The sequence below is a fragment of the Leptidea sinapis genome, chromosome 4 (genome assembly GCF_905404315.1).
Source record: "Leptidea sinapis chromosome 4, ilLepSina1.1, whole genome shotgun sequence".
NCBI classification, from domain to species: Eukaryota; Metazoa; Arthropoda; class Insecta; order Lepidoptera; family Pieridae; genus Leptidea; species Leptidea sinapis.
Window position 1 is genome coordinate 3,221,384 of NC_066268.1, and position 17,516 is coordinate 3,238,899.

At 36.3% G+C, this 17,516-nt stretch overlaps 1 protein-coding gene and 1 long non-coding RNA gene across 2 annotated transcripts; one reads left to right on the forward strand and one right to left on the reverse strand.

The window, feature by feature from the left end:
- Positions 1 to 95: 95 nt before the first annotated feature.
- Positions 96 to 2,127, reverse strand: LOC126979850 (uncharacterized). The gene is made up of 5 exons (XR_007732882.1): positions 1,496 to 2,127; positions 1,190 to 1,390; positions 1,028 to 1,102; positions 859 to 930; positions 96 to 429 (listed from the first exon to the last, which is right to left on the reverse strand). It is a non-coding gene; the product is annotated as an uncharacterized LOC126979850 (long non-coding RNA).
- Positions 2,128 to 11,366: 9,239 nt separating this feature from the next.
- LOC126979841 (probable small nuclear ribonucleoprotein G) lies at positions 11,367 to 12,540 on the forward strand. Its single transcript, XM_050829403.1, has 4 exons — positions 11,367 to 11,478; positions 11,552 to 11,614; positions 11,773 to 11,920; positions 12,382 to 12,540. The coding sequence occupies exons 2-4, from the start codon at positions 11,583 to 11,585 to the stop codon at positions 12,430 to 12,432; spliced, it is 231 nt and encodes a 76-aa protein (XP_050685360.1). The 5' UTR covers positions 11,367 to 11,478; positions 11,552 to 11,582; the 3' UTR covers positions 12,433 to 12,540.
- Positions 12,541 to 17,516: the final 4,976 nt, after the last annotated feature.

Sequence of the window (17,516 nt, forward strand, 5' to 3'; positions counted from 1 at the left end):
TTAAATATTAATCTTTACTATTATTGTTCTATTAATAAGTTTGTTAAATACTGTTCACAACTAAATTTTTGGATGATTTATAAATGAATGAATACTAAGCAATAAAGTTTTTTATTACACAATAGAATTGAAATAAGCATATACATACAACCTAATACTAAATTAATTATCAAAATTTTTTATTTTTAAATATTCTTAAACTTAATTCAGCCTCTTCTCTTTTGGCTCTATTGCAGAGGAGAAGTTCCTCTGCAGCTTCTCTCTCAGTTTTGGCTTTGAGAAAAATCTCCTCTGCTGCCTTCACCATCCACTCCTTCTCAGCTATTCTGAGCTTATGCAGCTCCACTTCCCTTTTCTGAGATTTTCCATATGTTTGTTGACGGATATGAAATTCTTCTTGAATCACTCTGGTCCGTATATTTCTTGACTCTGAAATGTAAATCATATAATAAGACCTATATTGTAAATGTAAAACAACAATTTCAGACATTTATTGATTTTTTTTTTAAATAATAACAATAGGCCTGTGGTCTCCGTCTCTCTAACCATACCATCAATAGAGAACAAGTTAAACTGTCTACCCAGCCACTACCACTAACAACTGATAATAAATGTAAAGAGTTGCAATAAGTTATCTAAGCCCATCGACCAGTATTTAATCAGCATGGTGAGTTGAGGCTCTATATCCCCTATCTTCAAATAATAAGAAAAGACACCAGTGATGAACAGTCAGACATTAATTAAGTGGTTCATTATGGCAACTATTTTGCCTATTATAATGTGTTCAGGTATAACATTTATTTAATTTAATTGAATGAACATTCATTTTAAACTTTGACAAAATATTTTTATAACTACCTTGTGATGGAGCTGCACTATAATCAGTCAACCGGGACTCTGTCAAATGTGGAGGAGTGTTTATAATGTTTTCTGTAAAATTACGTATAACATTAATACTTAACAATAAACATAATATATAATAACATAATATTATTTTTTATAATTTTAAAAAGGTTGGTTATTTTACCTCTTTCTGACACATGTTCAACTGCTGGTACTTGAGATGACATGTCTAACAACATCACATCATCAATTTGGATTACTGCCAAACAGAAAAACAGTCATAAAAAATCACAAATGGCAATAAACTTAAAGCAGTAAGTACCAGAAGTACTTTAATGTTATTTACCTGCACTACAAGGTATGTTATCACTGTCGATTACATCTGCCAACTCCACATCTGTCTGTTCAGCGAGAGCATCCTCCAGTACAGGTACTAGGTATGTAAGCATTAGAGGAACCACCACCGGTCCTCATCCTTTCCCTTTTCTCTAAGGCCAACATACTTTTACGCCTGGTCCCAACATTTTTTAAGTTGAGCTTCAGTACTCTAAAAATAAAGTGATAAAGAAATAATTGCTCAAATGTTTCGTAAAGTTTGCCTTAAGTGAATACAATAGAATAAAATATATTTTCAACTACAGTAAGTACTTACTTTTGAATTCGTTTCTATGGCATTGTACTCCTCTGTTAGGCTAAGCCAGGGATTTTTTTAGCCACTGCGCTCCCCATAGTGGCTATCGAATTTAATTTGTATTTGATCACTAACTCCTGCAGACAAATCTTCTCGGCTTCATTGAAAAGCTGTCTTCCAGTTGCAGTCATTTTAAATAATTGCTCAATAAGGACAACACACGATTGAATTCACTTGTATACTGCGAAGCGAACAAAATATTTTCTTCTCCAAGCCAACCACTTCACAAATATCACAGTATTTTTTGCGCAAAACATGGGTTTTGTTTTCAAGTGCATTTAAGGAATTCGAATTACGCTGCGTTAATATTTGTTTATTTATGTGTTCGCTTTCATTTTACACTTCACTAATCACTTGACACAAGAAGTTGAAAGCCACAGATAAAAAATCGTCAATAATAAGGTTAGCATTCCTCCAAACGATGACGTAATTCATAAGTTTTACCTCGACTCACACTCATTCGAGGAACCTCATGAATTCCTCAAACTGACAACTATGAATACCAAACTTGAGTTCCTTTCAAGTCATTCCTTGAGGCCTCCTCGACTGAGTTCGAGTCGAGGGACTTTCGAGGTAACGACTTAGAATATGGGTGTTAGGTGCTGTCATATTATTATTATGACTAAAATTACCCCTCACGGAATTAAATCGTATAACATAATGTCACATACGCAACAGATGATTGGGAATGTAAATGAATTTAATATAATAATGAAAAGCATGTAATGACAATTATTATATTTATCATAGGACCATAACATAAAAATAAATTCAGAAAATTACTTATCATTGCCTATTAATATATGCTACAGTCAGAACTTTAATAATGATCAGGAAATATATTGTGTTATTTCTATTCACGTGTATTTATATACTTTAATAAATCTAAGTTTATAAAATATGTATAAAAACTATGTATTATATTATGAGATAGATACAAAAAAAATATCATAAACTTGGAGTGCCCCCTGCAACGGAGTCATACCCAAGGGCTGAGCTTTCGGTGGCAGGTCTGCAGACAGAGGCATCTAGTTATTTGATCTTTGAGCCAACCGCTTAGCGAGAAACGTTTGATATATTGATTGAGGCTCTTCGCAATAAGACCGCCATAAGAACTATTCAAGCTATTATAGTCGAGTCAACGTCTCGTTAGTCATCTTGTTAGCTAAGTTAAATTACTTGCTGAACTAGTCCTTCTCAGCTTTCATGAGGTAGTCTTTATATGGGATAGCGATTTTGGCGAGTTATATATATCCTGGCAACGGATCGGTTAATAACCACATTACCATGCTTATTTTTTGTTATTATTTGTGTTACATGAAATTGGACTGAAGAAATTGTTGCATGTTTATTTTGTTCCCATTAATCTGTTCGTCCTGTTGCTTTTATCCATTTTTTTTAGTATTGGATGTAATGGAAACCTGAAATAGATTATTTTGTTAATTATTTTACTGCACATTGTCCATCATCCTTACATCATGTTCCTTGTTTTATTTCTTTGTATTGATTTTTGCTCTATAGTCACCTATTTTTAGGAAATTTGTGGTAATCAAAATAAACATAACATAAAACAGTGACAATCAATATGCTGCCATAACCAAGATATAGTTTCACCCTAGTTATAGGGTAATGATATATATTAAACCTTATTTTATTAAATTAACATACAGAAGGTATTTATTATTAGTATTAATAATTTACAACGGTATATTAGTATGGAGTAAGGAAATTAGAACGAAATTTGAACGTTTTTCTATAATTGATAAAACAAAGGTCATGATAATTATGTGTAATAAAAATATAAACATAATTATTCTATTTCAGGTTTCCATTTAACCAAAAATTTAAAAATCAATGGAAAAATGCCACAGGATGAACAGATCTATGGGTGCCAAGTAAATATGCAAGAATTTGTTGTCTTACTTTTATGCGACACAAACGGCTAATTGAAGATGCAGTTCCAATAGAATTTATTATGTCAGTGCTTTATTGTTGCTTACAATAATTAAATGTTTATTGTTGCACTTCACAGTAACCCTGTCACTTATAAATTCGTAGTTATTAAGAATTTTTGTGGTCATTAAGTAGCTACCTACATTGTTTTTTGAACATTCATCACGAACCGGTTATCACCAATTGTTGATCGTCAATCATCAATCACCAACAGTTAATCACCAATCGTTAGTCACCAATTACAGTTATCGTAATCGTAATAGTTACCATAATTAATCATCGTTTCCATTAATCGTTAAGCGTTAAACTTTAATATTTGACGGTTAAATGGTAATCGTTTTCATTTTGTTTTTGTTATATAATTTTTTATGAAAATAAGGGACGAGACGAGCAGGACGTTCAGCTGATGCTTATCGATACGCCATACCCATTACAATCCAGTGTCGCTCATGTGTCTTGAAAAACCCAAAAATTCGGCCCGGCACTACATTTGCGCTCGTCACCTTGAGACATAAGATGTTGAGTCACATTTGCCCAGTAATTTCTCTAGCTTCGGCACTCTTCAGACCGAAACACAGTAATTTTTACACATTACTGCTTCGCGGCAGAAATAGGCACCGTTGTGGTAGCCATAATCTAGCTGGCTTCCTGTGCAAAGGAGCCTCCCACTAGTATATATATATATTTATTGTTATTGTCAATGTATTAAGGACCTACTTATGCAAAACGGAATCAATCCACACAATGAAAGTTTTGAGATAAAGCCGTTTTTGTCTTCATATTGTAAAGAGAAAAAATTTTTGCTATTTTTAATAAATTTTAGTTATAAAATTTGTTAAAATCCTTTTTTCTATGCACACAAATACAATATGGATAAAAATTATGAAGATTTTAAAAGTAATAAAAGAAAATCTCATTGGTTCCTTTTAGTGTGTTAAACTATCTGTGTGTGGGTTGGTTCTTTGTTATTTTATTGCCAAGCCATAACATTATTGTGAAAATCTTATATTTGTTTGAAATATTTTACTAAAAAATTAAAATATATCTTAAAATAATATGATAATAATATATAATAAAAATTACAAAAATGTTTGATTAATAATTAGCAAAAATACTTAATCAAAATGCGATTCTACTTCAAAATCATATTACCCGACAGACCCGAAAAGTCTTCTATTTCAGAATTTTCAGTAAGGTTTACATAGAAATCGTGTGAGACTTGCGGAATCTGGTTTAGCATGTTTTTAAAATCCTTTAAGGACAGTCTGTCCTGTTTGCCAAAATGTTTCCATTATAATATCATTTTTAACCATTATTTTATAAATATTGAGCCATGAAATTTTCTCTCCATTTTTCTTTCTATTAATCATGTTCTTTTCTTACTTTTATGATGACAGGAAATCTTTCTTTACATGCATTAATTTTGTTTTTACAAGTTTTCATAACCTGAATGTAAGCATCTGGTGTATAGAACCTCTGCCTTCCCAAAATCCATTTAGGAGTAGGTAAGCTATGCCCCAACTCAAGGAATCATATATTGATTTTTTCTAAAGTTTCATGTTCATAATGGCTTTAAGCATTAATATCAATTTTATATTGCTGTATTCAAACCAACACAAGAATCACCCCATAACAATTATATGTTTCACATTTTCACTAAGCATATGCCAGCTTCTCCTTCTACCCATACTTTGCAATGAGCTTCGTTGTTTGTATTGACACGAGAGTGGGTCAGGGATTGGAAATAATACTCCGCTTATAGAAACGAGTCTTTATTTGCGTTCACTTTTTCTGAACTTGCACTTGCCAGTCTTCCGCTGTTCCTCTTGTGGGCGGCGGTACCTTCAACGCGTCACAGTGCACCGAACACTAGGTCTCTTCTATCTTCTTCTTCATGGAACACTTCCGCTTTTCACTACTTCTTCTTTTCTTCTTCTTCTTCTGTACACTTTCGAGTCAGAACTAGAACTACCGTAGGCATTGGAGAGAGTATTGCTGACGGAGCTGTTGAAATTATCAATGTTTTGAAGTTCGACAACTCTCGTCATGTACGTTGCTGCACGATATGACGTTTGACAACTCTCGTCAAATAGTCGAAGCGTTGCTACGCGACAGTATGTACCTATACCTCAATTATATACCCAGGGTTGTCGCGGTAAACTTACAACGGTACAACGTTTTTTCTAGAAAAAGGGTCAGCGTTCCAACGCAGGGTTCATCGTTAGCAAGCCTCATATCAGTTTTCAAGAGTTTTGGTTTTGAAAAGATTTTGCGATATCTTGATGCACAATCTGCTTTTGTTCAATATTGGCTCTGATTTGTTACGATGACAATTGCAGCAATTGACTTTCAAAAAAATCACACATATTACATGTATTTTAAAGAGACTTGGAGTGCGTGTAGTTTAAATTTCGTAAAAAACAATTTGTTTACTTTTGCAGGAGACAATTTTTTCACGTTTGCCGTTTTCCCTTCACCGTTGTATAGCCCGTATAATATTTTTGATATTGTTATGTCTGTGCTCTAAAACTTATCCCCTTCTGTTTTTTCTCGGCGATAGTGAGATACATTGTCGGCAACCTTTTGACAAAAGTTTATCACAAACTCTTGCTTTCAAGAGATGCTCTATTTATTGCATCATCCATGCAGACCACGAATATCTGTAATGCAATTTTTGATCGCACCTTACAATCGTATTAATTATCCTTTTTGCAGACGTCTGTAATATTTTTACAAACATAATATCTCTACAAACTGACATACCATCTAGAAAGTATTGGTGTGAGTAGTACTTTATTTGTAACTTTGGTTTTACTGTCAGTTGTTATGTAAATAACACTTCACAGGTTGTTCTTTAATTAAAGCAGTTAAAAACATATTTTGCACTTGATAAGATCCTAGTGAGTGATACTTTTAAAATTGAGCAAACTTTTTTCTAGAGTTGACGTAAGATATGTTTAGAAACATTCGTTTTTTCCTTTCTTTTCGCGATAACCCACTGTATTTTGGTCTTTCATCAATCAGTAATAATTCGGTTTCGTAAACAGAAACAGGTTCTAAAGGTGATTTATCAATACTCTCCAAAACCGTCTCATCATCGAGTTTAGCAATTTCCTGTTGAGCACTGTGGGGTTCTAAATTAACTGGGTTCGGTTGGTGACTAGCAATCTCGTTTATTTATTCAGGTATTTGACTGAATTCTGCATGTGAAGTACTAGAGAAGATCTATCATCAATCGTGCCATAATCCCTATTAGCACAGTAGTTAGTATGTCTGACCAAATCATTGCTATAAAATATAATGTAGCTTTGCCACATCTCAAGTTTGCGATTATTGACATATCAGATACACCTTCAGTGCTGGAATTATACTAACAATCTCAATCTCAACAATAACAATCTCAACTGATCAATCGATACACATGAAACAATGAGGCAGTTGCCGGAGATAGGAGGATCATCAAGAAATCATTGAAATAAATTAAGAAAAAAATTGTGAATTACAATTATGAATGTAGGTATCAGTCATATCAGAGTAGTAAAATACTAGGGTTGTTCATAAGTGGACCACAGACAACATAAATTATTCTTAATAGGGCTAACATGGGGAATGGATCTTTTTAGTTCATTGCACAACTTCTGGTGGGTTGGCAACCCTGTCATAAAAATGTTTTGATCTGTCTAAATTATCAGATCATTTTGATCTTTACTGGGTTGATAGAAGGTACATTTTCAAAGCTTTCTGTAAACTTATCTCGATTTTGGCATGTGTGTAGATTGGTTGCTGTTTGCATAAGTAGGTCCTATTGTGTTAACAAAATTATTTTAATATTAAAGTTTTTTGTGGCTTCACTATTATATTTGTAGATAATGAACTGTGGACAAATCGAGTCAGCTCCATATGAAGGGTTCTATTACATCTATTTAGTGGTATTTAAAAATAATTCCACGGATACTGACGCAGTACCTTTATTTAAAATACCCGTGTGAAGGTAACATTTTTTCTTATCTACATTAGGACAATTTGGGAATTACAAATTCAATTTCTACTTCTGCTGATACTTCTTATTTTATTTCTTGAAATTGAAATTACTGTTATAGTTAATATACAAATATGAGAGATTTTCCAAAACATTACCTCTATATGATTCCATTCGCCTATAATTCACCAGAACAAACATAATCTTTTTAATTGATGCTTCATTTTATATATTACTTCAAAGTACATTTATTTACCTTAATATTAAAAGAGGTAACGATAATAACAATAAATATACAGTACGCGGAACGTCCGACCATTGCCTGGTTAGGAGTGTAGTGCCTATCCAAGGCCACGTCACAGACCACCAGCGATCCGCCGCATTTCAGCAGATATGGATATGATGCGTTCCTTTTTTGCATCCAACCCTTGGGGCAAGATTTATATCACTTCGGATGACCCAGTGCCTGCGCCGTTGCAGTAGTCGATGTGATATTACAGGGCATGGATATTTTAATACCAAGCTCTGTAGTAACGTACGGTGGCAGATCACAGCCCTGGTTCGGAAAGCCAGTCAAAGCAGCATCTGACTGCAAAAACCAGGCATATCTATATCTACTTGAGTTGCAGCGCTGGGTTCAAAGGATCCGAACTCCAAAGTTCTAAAGAAGAAATATAACCGTGCCTCTAGAATATTTAAGAGGCTAATCACCCGTGTGAAATCGAAGCACGTTGTAAAAATCGGAAAGCAGCTTTCCAGTTACCCGACTGGAACACGGAAGTTATGGTCATTGTCGAAAGTTGTTCTTGGTAACCTCAACCAGCCATCCCTGCCGCCGTTGCAATGACACCCTGGCCCATACGGAAAAAGATATAACCGATCTTCTGTGCGCTATTTTTGCCTCCAACTCAACTCTTGACGACAACGGAAAAACACTGCCAACCATCCCGCGGTGTCAGAGCTCTATGCCTAAACTAAGATTCAGACAGAAAATGTCGAATAGCCCGTGAACGCTGCAGTGCCCCAGGGCTGTGTGCTATCTCCCACACTGTTTTTTCTGAATATCAATGATATATTGGACACCTCTAGCATACATTGCTATGCAGACGACAGCACTGGTGGTGCCGTATATACGGGCCACGCAGGTCTTTCTCGGGAAATCGTGGACCAGTGCCGGGAGAAACTTGTATTGCACGGTAATACTTCAAGCCGGCCCACATTCTAGCACTCTACAAAGCGCAGAACCGACTACACATGGAGTATTAGTATTAATTAATACTCACGATTCGGATCATATTATACTTCTATCTGTATTTAAAAGGCATTGATCACTACAGAAAACGGTGCACAGAGAGACCGTAATCAGTTTTTTATCTCTTCTGAAAAAGTGTTTTATGAAGTAAAACTTCTTTAGGCGCGACTTGGGTGTGGTTTTATGAAACCACGGTAAAAATGAAACTTTTTTTCACATTATAGACATTTAAATAAAAAAATTTGGAATAATATGCCATTTAGGAGATAAAAATCGCTTTAAAAATCTTGAAAATTGGAATGATAATGGGAAATAATAAAAACAAACAAAATAACGTGGAGCACTGGCACAAACCTTTTTGTAGATACTCCATCCACATCAGAAGGCAAAGTCAGTACAATAATGGATACAACGCAAACGACATCTAGAATGACTTTGCTAACTAGGTAATGAGACGTTGAGTCGACGATCATAGCCCGGATAGTCCATACCTCGAACAGTCTTATAGCAAAGAGACTCAATCAATATGTCTGGGTTCTCGCTATGCAGTTGGCTCAGATCAGATACAGATGCTTCTAACTGCAGCCATGCCACCAGTAGCTTGGGCATGGTGCCGCTGCTGGCGGCACTCTTAAGTTTACGTTTTTTTGAGGCATAAAGGAATTTATTTTCTGAAAATTGATGCCTTTACAATTCTTTTTGATGTTTTTCTAATATACTAGATACTACCACTTCGGAAAGAAATGGCGCTCTGAGAGAGAAGAAGCGACGCAAGAAACTCTCCCAGCTTTCTTTTTTTTGCAATATGATATGTTGTTTTTTTAAATATTTAATATTTGTTCATTCTTACGAACACTTTTTTATTTCGGTATAACTGAACTGAACTTCAAATTCAATATTGTGCATCTTGTTTATCTTCAAAAAAAAAACTCACCCGTATACGCAAACGTCAAAGAAAAAATAAATGTCAAATAACAATAACAATTAACAAACTAAAAAACACAATTTACACATGTAGGTACGTAAAGTCAAATAGTTGTGAGTGTCCATTTGTCCTTGATTCCTTCGAAAGGCAAACACATAATTTATTCGCCCAGAAGACTCGCGATACACTGACTGAACATTCAAATAACGAAAAAAAATAAGTCTTTAATAGAGAATACCTCACAATTATAATTCATCGATACTTATTTAGTAAATACCTACCCAAGGCTAGGATACAACTATTTTTGTGTTATTCGAATGTTATAATAATTTTAACAAATTATAAATTTAATGAACTTAAACTTTAACTTAAAACTTAAAGTATTTTTTTACGATTAAACTTACGAAAGTACTGTTTTGTGAGTTGTGAGTGACTACAAGGGTTTTTTGATGTGGCAGATTCATGGTGTCGTCCTGTGACGACAGTACGCTCACTCGCATAAAAACTCGAATTGTTGGGGATCCAGTCTCTGTGAACGGCTAGATCACTTGGCGTTGCTGAGACTTTTCCGAACAACTGCTGCTGACCTGATGCCTGCCGCTGAATTCCACTTTCACACGACTCTCCACAAATCAAGATATCATTTCCACCATCAGGATGTCAGGCGTTCCCTTACAGTGCTTTTTTCAATGAACTTTCGACTTTGACACGGATATCTTTAAAATCAGCCTGTACACCTTTCTAAAATCCCGGCAACGCTCCTGTGATTCCTTTGGTGGTGTAAGAGAATGTGGGCGGCGGTGATCAATTAATATCAGGTGGCCTGTACGCTCATTTATCTGTTTAAAAAAAACCTGAGTAGCAACGGGTAAGTTGGTACGGTTTTTAACACTTAGATTGCTTTGTATTACATTACATGTAAGACATTAAAACACGTTATTGTTTATTTCTACTTTGTTCATAATTATTATCTGTTTACTATTTAAAGAAAAGAAAAATAATTCAAATACTTAGTGCGAAGTGTTTTAAAGGTTTTCACGATATTTCTAGAAATACTGTGTGCTAAGTATTTAAAGTTAAATAACTTTTTGAATCGGGTATTAATCGATATTATTAAGCTATTTATCAATAGATTGACCCTAAGCCCGTTCGCGTTCTTTCGGCTTAAGATGGTCCGACGCGTTTGAAGTCACCGCGCGAAACGAACAGCAACATCGCTTCCGTTCTGTCCGACAAACTGTCTTCGAATTTGCAGCGTGCGGGGTAACAACATCGCACATTTTAATGTGCAAAGATTCAAGTTCATTGAACCATTGACCCAGTGACACAATTATTATACATCACGTTGATATTGTCTCAAAATTAAAAGTCTACATTCTGACCTTATTAATGCACCGATTTCGTTCATGTTTTGTATATCGTCGGCAAATGCTATAACGAGTATGTTAGGCTACATTTAATTCATAAAAGCAAAATACATACTGTTTATAATTATCAAAACATGCTTTTCTATATTGTATTTAATTCAATTACAATGTTTCATCTGTTTAGTAACTGATATGATTTCGTACGATTTATTGCCATTCAGATAATTTTAATAATATAAATTGAACACATAGACTACTCAGTATCAAAAATATCGAGCTATGTAAAAAGGGCACGTGGAGACTACTTCTATAGTCTAAGGTATATACCAAAGAGTAAAATAATAGTTCGCTATAGTCTAGACTAGACGTGCGCATCTAAGAGTTTATTAGTGTGCGCATACCAGACGTTACCTTCTGCCTTGGCTTCATTTCATCTTCTATTTTAATTTTTCAAAGACAACGACGCTAGTAAATATTATATTTTTCGCGCTAGTTTGACAAAGTAAAATATTTCATTTGAATAACTTAGTAAATCATTTAGTTTCAGATCCTTAAATAATTTACTACTCAACATGTCTAAAGCACATCCTCCAGAATTAAAGAAGTAAGTATAAATTCAGAATTGATATTCAAATTATCACTGGCTTGTAGGTTAGATGTAATACATTAAAATGCTATAAATAGCTAGAGGGTTGATCCCTTGATGTGATTTTCTTTAAATTACATACTTAGGGAATAAATTAATATATCCGCATTTTGCAGATTCATGGACAAGAAGTTGTCTCTTAAGTTGAATGCTGGTCGAGCAGTAACCGGTGTTTTGCGTGGATTCGATCCTTTCATGAATTTAGTGCTTGACGAATCCGTAGAGGAATGTAAGGATGGCCAGCGCAATAATGTCGGCATGGTGGTATGTAGTGTTTAAATCCTTTAAAATGATGTTTACCAATTACTTATATGTTAAGTAAAATAAAAGTTCTCAATAAGTTCATTTGTCATTGGAGTCTTATCTCTCATGGTCATCAGTATCGCCACAAAATTTGTATTATGGTATATTAATACTCGTGTGTGTTAAATTTTTTATTTTTTATTTGTTATTACTCATTATATAGGCAAGTGAGCTTACAGGTTACTTGTATGTGAGTGATCAGCACCAAGTCTCAGACTAGCAGACTAATTGCTGACTGAGTGGCACTGCATTGTAATGGGCAAGGTATAATACTGACACCATCAGATGAATGTCTCAACACACCTTACTAAAGACAAACTTATTTGATATCCTTAAATATCAATGTGGAGTATTATAAAAGAAGTCATTTATTACTTTTACATAATAGAAGCCATTACTAATATTATATTTTTATTTTTTAGGTTATAAGAGGCAGCAGTATCATCATGTTAGAGTCGTTAGATAGAATATAGTTAACACTACAACTTTAGGTTAAGGAGTATTGCAGTGTTTGTTCAAATATAAGCTAATAAACTCTGATTTAATTATTTAATGTATGAGGAATAAATGGTAATGCTGTATCTGTTTTATATTTATTTCATCACTGGAAAGGCAAGATTGCTAAAGTGCAAAAAGTGAATTTTATAGGAGAGTGATTTAAACTTTTTTTTATGTTCAAACTTAAAAGGTGAAAAATCTTTATTAACTTAGTATCTATGTTTTTGAATAGACATATTGCCTATTATTGTTGTTCTTCTGAAGATAAATGGGCTTTAGCATAAATGCTCTGACCACTTTGTAAGTCAAAAACACTTGTCTCCATAGACATATTCATATACAACAAAACATAAATAATAATTTACATCCATTGAAATGTAGGAATGGATAAACAACTAACATGCATATCGGAATAATACAGTTTTAGTCATTATAATTTAAAAGTATTATTTGAGTTAAATTTAACTAACTGTATGAAGTGCAGGGAAGTGTAGGGAGTTGCGAAGCATAGGGTTGGGCCGGGTAGTGTTGTATATGTAGTTATATTCTGAGTTAAAAACAATCAACTTTTTTATGGAAGGGGAGCTCAAATGAGCATATGGGTTGCCTCAAGTTGAGTGATCACAGCCACCCTCATTTTGCAACACCAGAGGAATCACAGGAGAGTTGCCGACCTTCAAGGAAGTTGTATGCATTTTCTTTTAAGGTACCCATGTCATATCGTCCTGGTACCACCGCACAATTGAAAACCACACTGGAGGAATACCACAAATCCAGATGGTAGGGATAATTAACAATTACTGATTAATTCATGACATTCTGTGAGTTCACTCAGTATAACTAGGTAACTAACTGTATAGGCAGACAATTGGATCTGGTGTTGAGCGCTCGCAGTGGGGTGTTTGTGTGGGGTCGTGGATGAGGGGCTACAACCGGTGGACGCGTACAACCCGCCACTCGCAGTGTGCCTCACACTCGGCGCGCGCTCACCTCACCTCCCGTACCACCCGCCGCTGACATCACCAATGAATAAGTGCGATTTTAGCGTAAAGTACCATCTGTTGCAATGAAAGCGAACTACAACGTTGTTAGTTGTATGATTCACACGGAACCCCGGATTGTGACATCACCAATGAATAATTGCGATTGTAGCGTAAAGCACCATCTGTTACAATGAAAGCGAACTACAAACTTTGTTATATACCGCATACTTGTATGATGTAGGAAAATGCTTTCAATACGCTTTTTTTTTTCGAGAGGAGTAAAATACATTTACGTATTGAAGACCCCGGAACGGGGCCCATATGTCGAGCTCGGGTACCCCCTACCGACTAAAAACCTCCTCTGTGCTGATGCCCTGAAGGCTTTTACAGCGAAGCCGGGCGGGGGCCTTGGAGGCCGAAAATGTAGCTCACAGGCGCGGGGGGTCTCGGAAGGAGACTCGAACCTCGGACCGCCTGCTCACTAGGCTGGATGGAGAGAAGATCACTAACGATCTAATATAGTTGTTAGTCCAGTGGACTCTAGGTTTGACGAGACTTCGCACTCGCCGGCAAGTGCGGTGATATATGTATGTAAGTATGTGTGAGTGTATATAAGTGTGTGACTATTTGTGTGTAGTGTGATTTGTGATGTGAGTGTGAGTGGTGTTAAACGATTACAGGACGAGGACTATCTCGTCGGGCTTCTATCAAAGTGTGTGAATCGTATTATATTAGGTTGTGTCCGCTGGAAATCGTCAAAGTGACGAGTGGCAGCGGTTTGATGCACACGGCCGCGCCTACGTCTTCGAGGGCGGTGTGGTTGGTTTGGTGTCGATGTTGGTGATGGTGCTGGTGTCGCGTTCGCGATCGTAATATAGTCGTCCGGGTCGACTAGTACGTGTCGAGGTCTCGGCCACCTTATCAAAGTAGCGTCGCGATATCTCCTTGAAATTTTGAGCGATGGTCGGCAGCTCAAGATCGCGATGGAGATCTACGTTACGAACGAACCACGGCGCTCCGGTGGCCGTGCGCGTGAATCTATTCTGAACCACTTGCAAACGCCGCAAGTGGCTCGGCGGCGCGTGGGCAAACACGATGCTTGCGTACGACATAATGGGACGTACGATGGTCTTGTACAATGTCACCATGTGTCTGAGCGGTAGTTTGTTAGCGGCTAAGGACAAACCGGGCTCTATTGCAAACCGTGCTGATATGTTTATTGTTTTGCGAAGTTCATGTTACTGTTGAACGTAACACCTAAATATTTATAATGTTGGGCCCACGGAATAGGGGTCCCATATTATTTAACAATAGGTATAGGGGCCAAAGATTTTATTTTATTAGTATTACCAAAGAGTACCGCTGCACTCTTTGAGGGATTGACTTCAATCCGCCATTTTCTGAACCAGTCTCCTAGTTCATTAACGGCGGCCTGAAACACTCTTATATGAGTCGCGAGGCGCCCCCGAGTGGCGCCATAATAAAGAGCCGTGTCGTCCGCGTATTGTGCGATTTGCACTTTCTGAGGCTTCGGGAGGTCACTCGTGAAGAGTGAGAAGAGGGTCGGGGACAGAACTGAGCCCTGAGGCACTCCCGACCTGATGGGTCGGGGCGTGGATAACGTGCCTTCTACTCGATAGCGGAAGCTTCGATCAGTAAGGTAGGCTCGTATGATGCGCACGAGCCTGTCTGGCATACCCAGTTCATACAGCTTAAAGATTAAGCCGTTATTCCATACCTTGTCGAAAGCTTTCGCGACATCGAGAAATACGGCCGCTGTAACTGTACGGTATTGGATTCGTTTGAGAATATACTCAGTGAGTCGCCGAACCAAACTGATGGTCGGGTATCATGTTCTGCTCCGCGATATAATATTTGAGGCGCGCGAGAATCAGACGTTCGTATAGTTTACCTAAAGAGTTAATTAAACTAATGGGTCTATAACTACTGGGACAAGTTTTACGTTTACCAGGCTTGGGAATACCGATAACAATGGATTCCTTCCACTGTTCGGGGAACGCGCAATGTAATAGCAGTATATTTAAAACGGTTTCTAATAAATTAATGAGTGTGGGAGGCAGGATTTCAAGAACCCTGTTATTTATAGAGTCGGGCCCCGGGGCCTTTTTGGAGTGAAGCTCCCTAATAATTCCTTTCACCTCTATACTAGAGGTGGGTTGTATTGGCTCGCCTGATGGGCTATGAGAGATGCGACGTTCAACTTCACAGTTTACTTCATTAACATGGGCTGGGTTGGTAGCTGCGTTCGGGGTGCACTGACTCTCGAGACTGTCGGCAAGGCACTCCGCCTTGTCCCCTTCTTCTCTTCTTCTCAGTGAGCAGCTCTCTGACTTCTGGTGGCAGTATTAGCCGATGCGGTTGCATTGTAGGCACCTGCCTGTTGCAGGCCTCCATCTTGTTGTGGATGTGAGATGTCACACAGGAGATAGCACTCTGGGCTACGTCAAGCGAGTCAATGACGTCAGGTATTGAATCCAGGTGCTCGGACGTTGTGGTCTCAAGTTCCTTCTCCAACCGTTGCTAGTCGATCGCTGTGTTAGTGGGTGGCTGGTAATTAACGTGATTCAAGCATAAATAACTATTATGCAACTGTTGTGTAATAAGGGTTATTAAAACACGAATGTGGATTTATCTCACGAGGCGAAGCCGAGTGTGATAATAGTATCACATGAGTGTTTTAATATCTAATTATCAACAGTTGCATACAAGACTTTATCTACACCCAAAATATGAATCCTCTAAAAGATTCTGAAACAGGGTAGCTTACTGCTAACATTAAAACAGCCAGTCCTAGTACTAACCTTATATCATCCATTACTGTTTATATACAAATAATTATTTATTTATTTATTTATTCAAGGTCCACCAACACTGAATACACAAGACAATAATTCATATGATTGTAACATAAATTTCAAAAATCGTGTTCCTGCAATTACAGGTGAACACATCATGCCCATTAACATACAAACAATTTAGTTGCTAATTATATAAAAGTAAATTGAAGTCCTATAACGCTAACATGTTAAAACAATATAAAAACTATAATAAAAACAACTAACTAAACAACAATATATAAACTAAGTATTAATTAAAGAATTTTTTATTTTAGTATTAATTTACATTTTGTTTAGTGCAATAATTAAAATTCACATAAATATTATGTTCTTTTGCAGCGTTTAAAATGAATCGCTCATTTTTTGTAAACAAAGCAATAAATATATCTAAGAAAAATGGCGGGGATTCGAATAACCTATTTTTTTACGGCGCGCGACGTTCTGGTAGTGTGGAACGCGCGTAAACGAAAATGTTCTATTTTTGAAATTCATACAGATACCACGCATCGAGCTGTAAGAATGTGGCTGTCTGTTAAAACTCTTTGAGCATGAAGGGATTGAAAAAAAAATAGTAGTGTTGTTATGAAATTCAGTACAACATTACAACACTCGTTTGGATGATGTAATGGTTATTAGAACATTGGGTGTTTTAATGTTGGCAATAAGCTAACTGTTTCAGAATCTTTAATAGAGAATTTAAAGCATGGGTGTAGATAAATAACTATTAAAACATCACAAAATCCACAGAACTTATAGTAGGTTATAATAATACTATTTTGTAGAACTTACTTGTAATAACGGATTTGCAATATTTATAATAAGACGTGGTATTTGTGCGTGTGTGGTTTAATGAGAGTGCGTGTGTGTGTGTGTGTTTGTGAATGACTTAATTTAATCTTCCTTAAGATTTTTATTAACACTCCTTATAAAGCAGCCTTTACTGTTATTAAAAAGTTCAGTTCTGTTGAAATGTTTATTATAGCTGCATAGAGTGCGACAGATTACCGAATTTTCATAATAATTAGTGTGACTCAGCGGGACTTGGAATAGAGACGTGTGTCTAGTGCGAACTGACGGCAGTCGTAATAGTATGAAAAGTTCAGTTAGCTCTGTACTGTCGATCCTACCATGAACTATGTAATGAAGGAAAGAGAGATCCAGAACCTTGCGCCTGTCTTCAAGTGACATCATATTATGAAACCTACAATATTCGGGGTA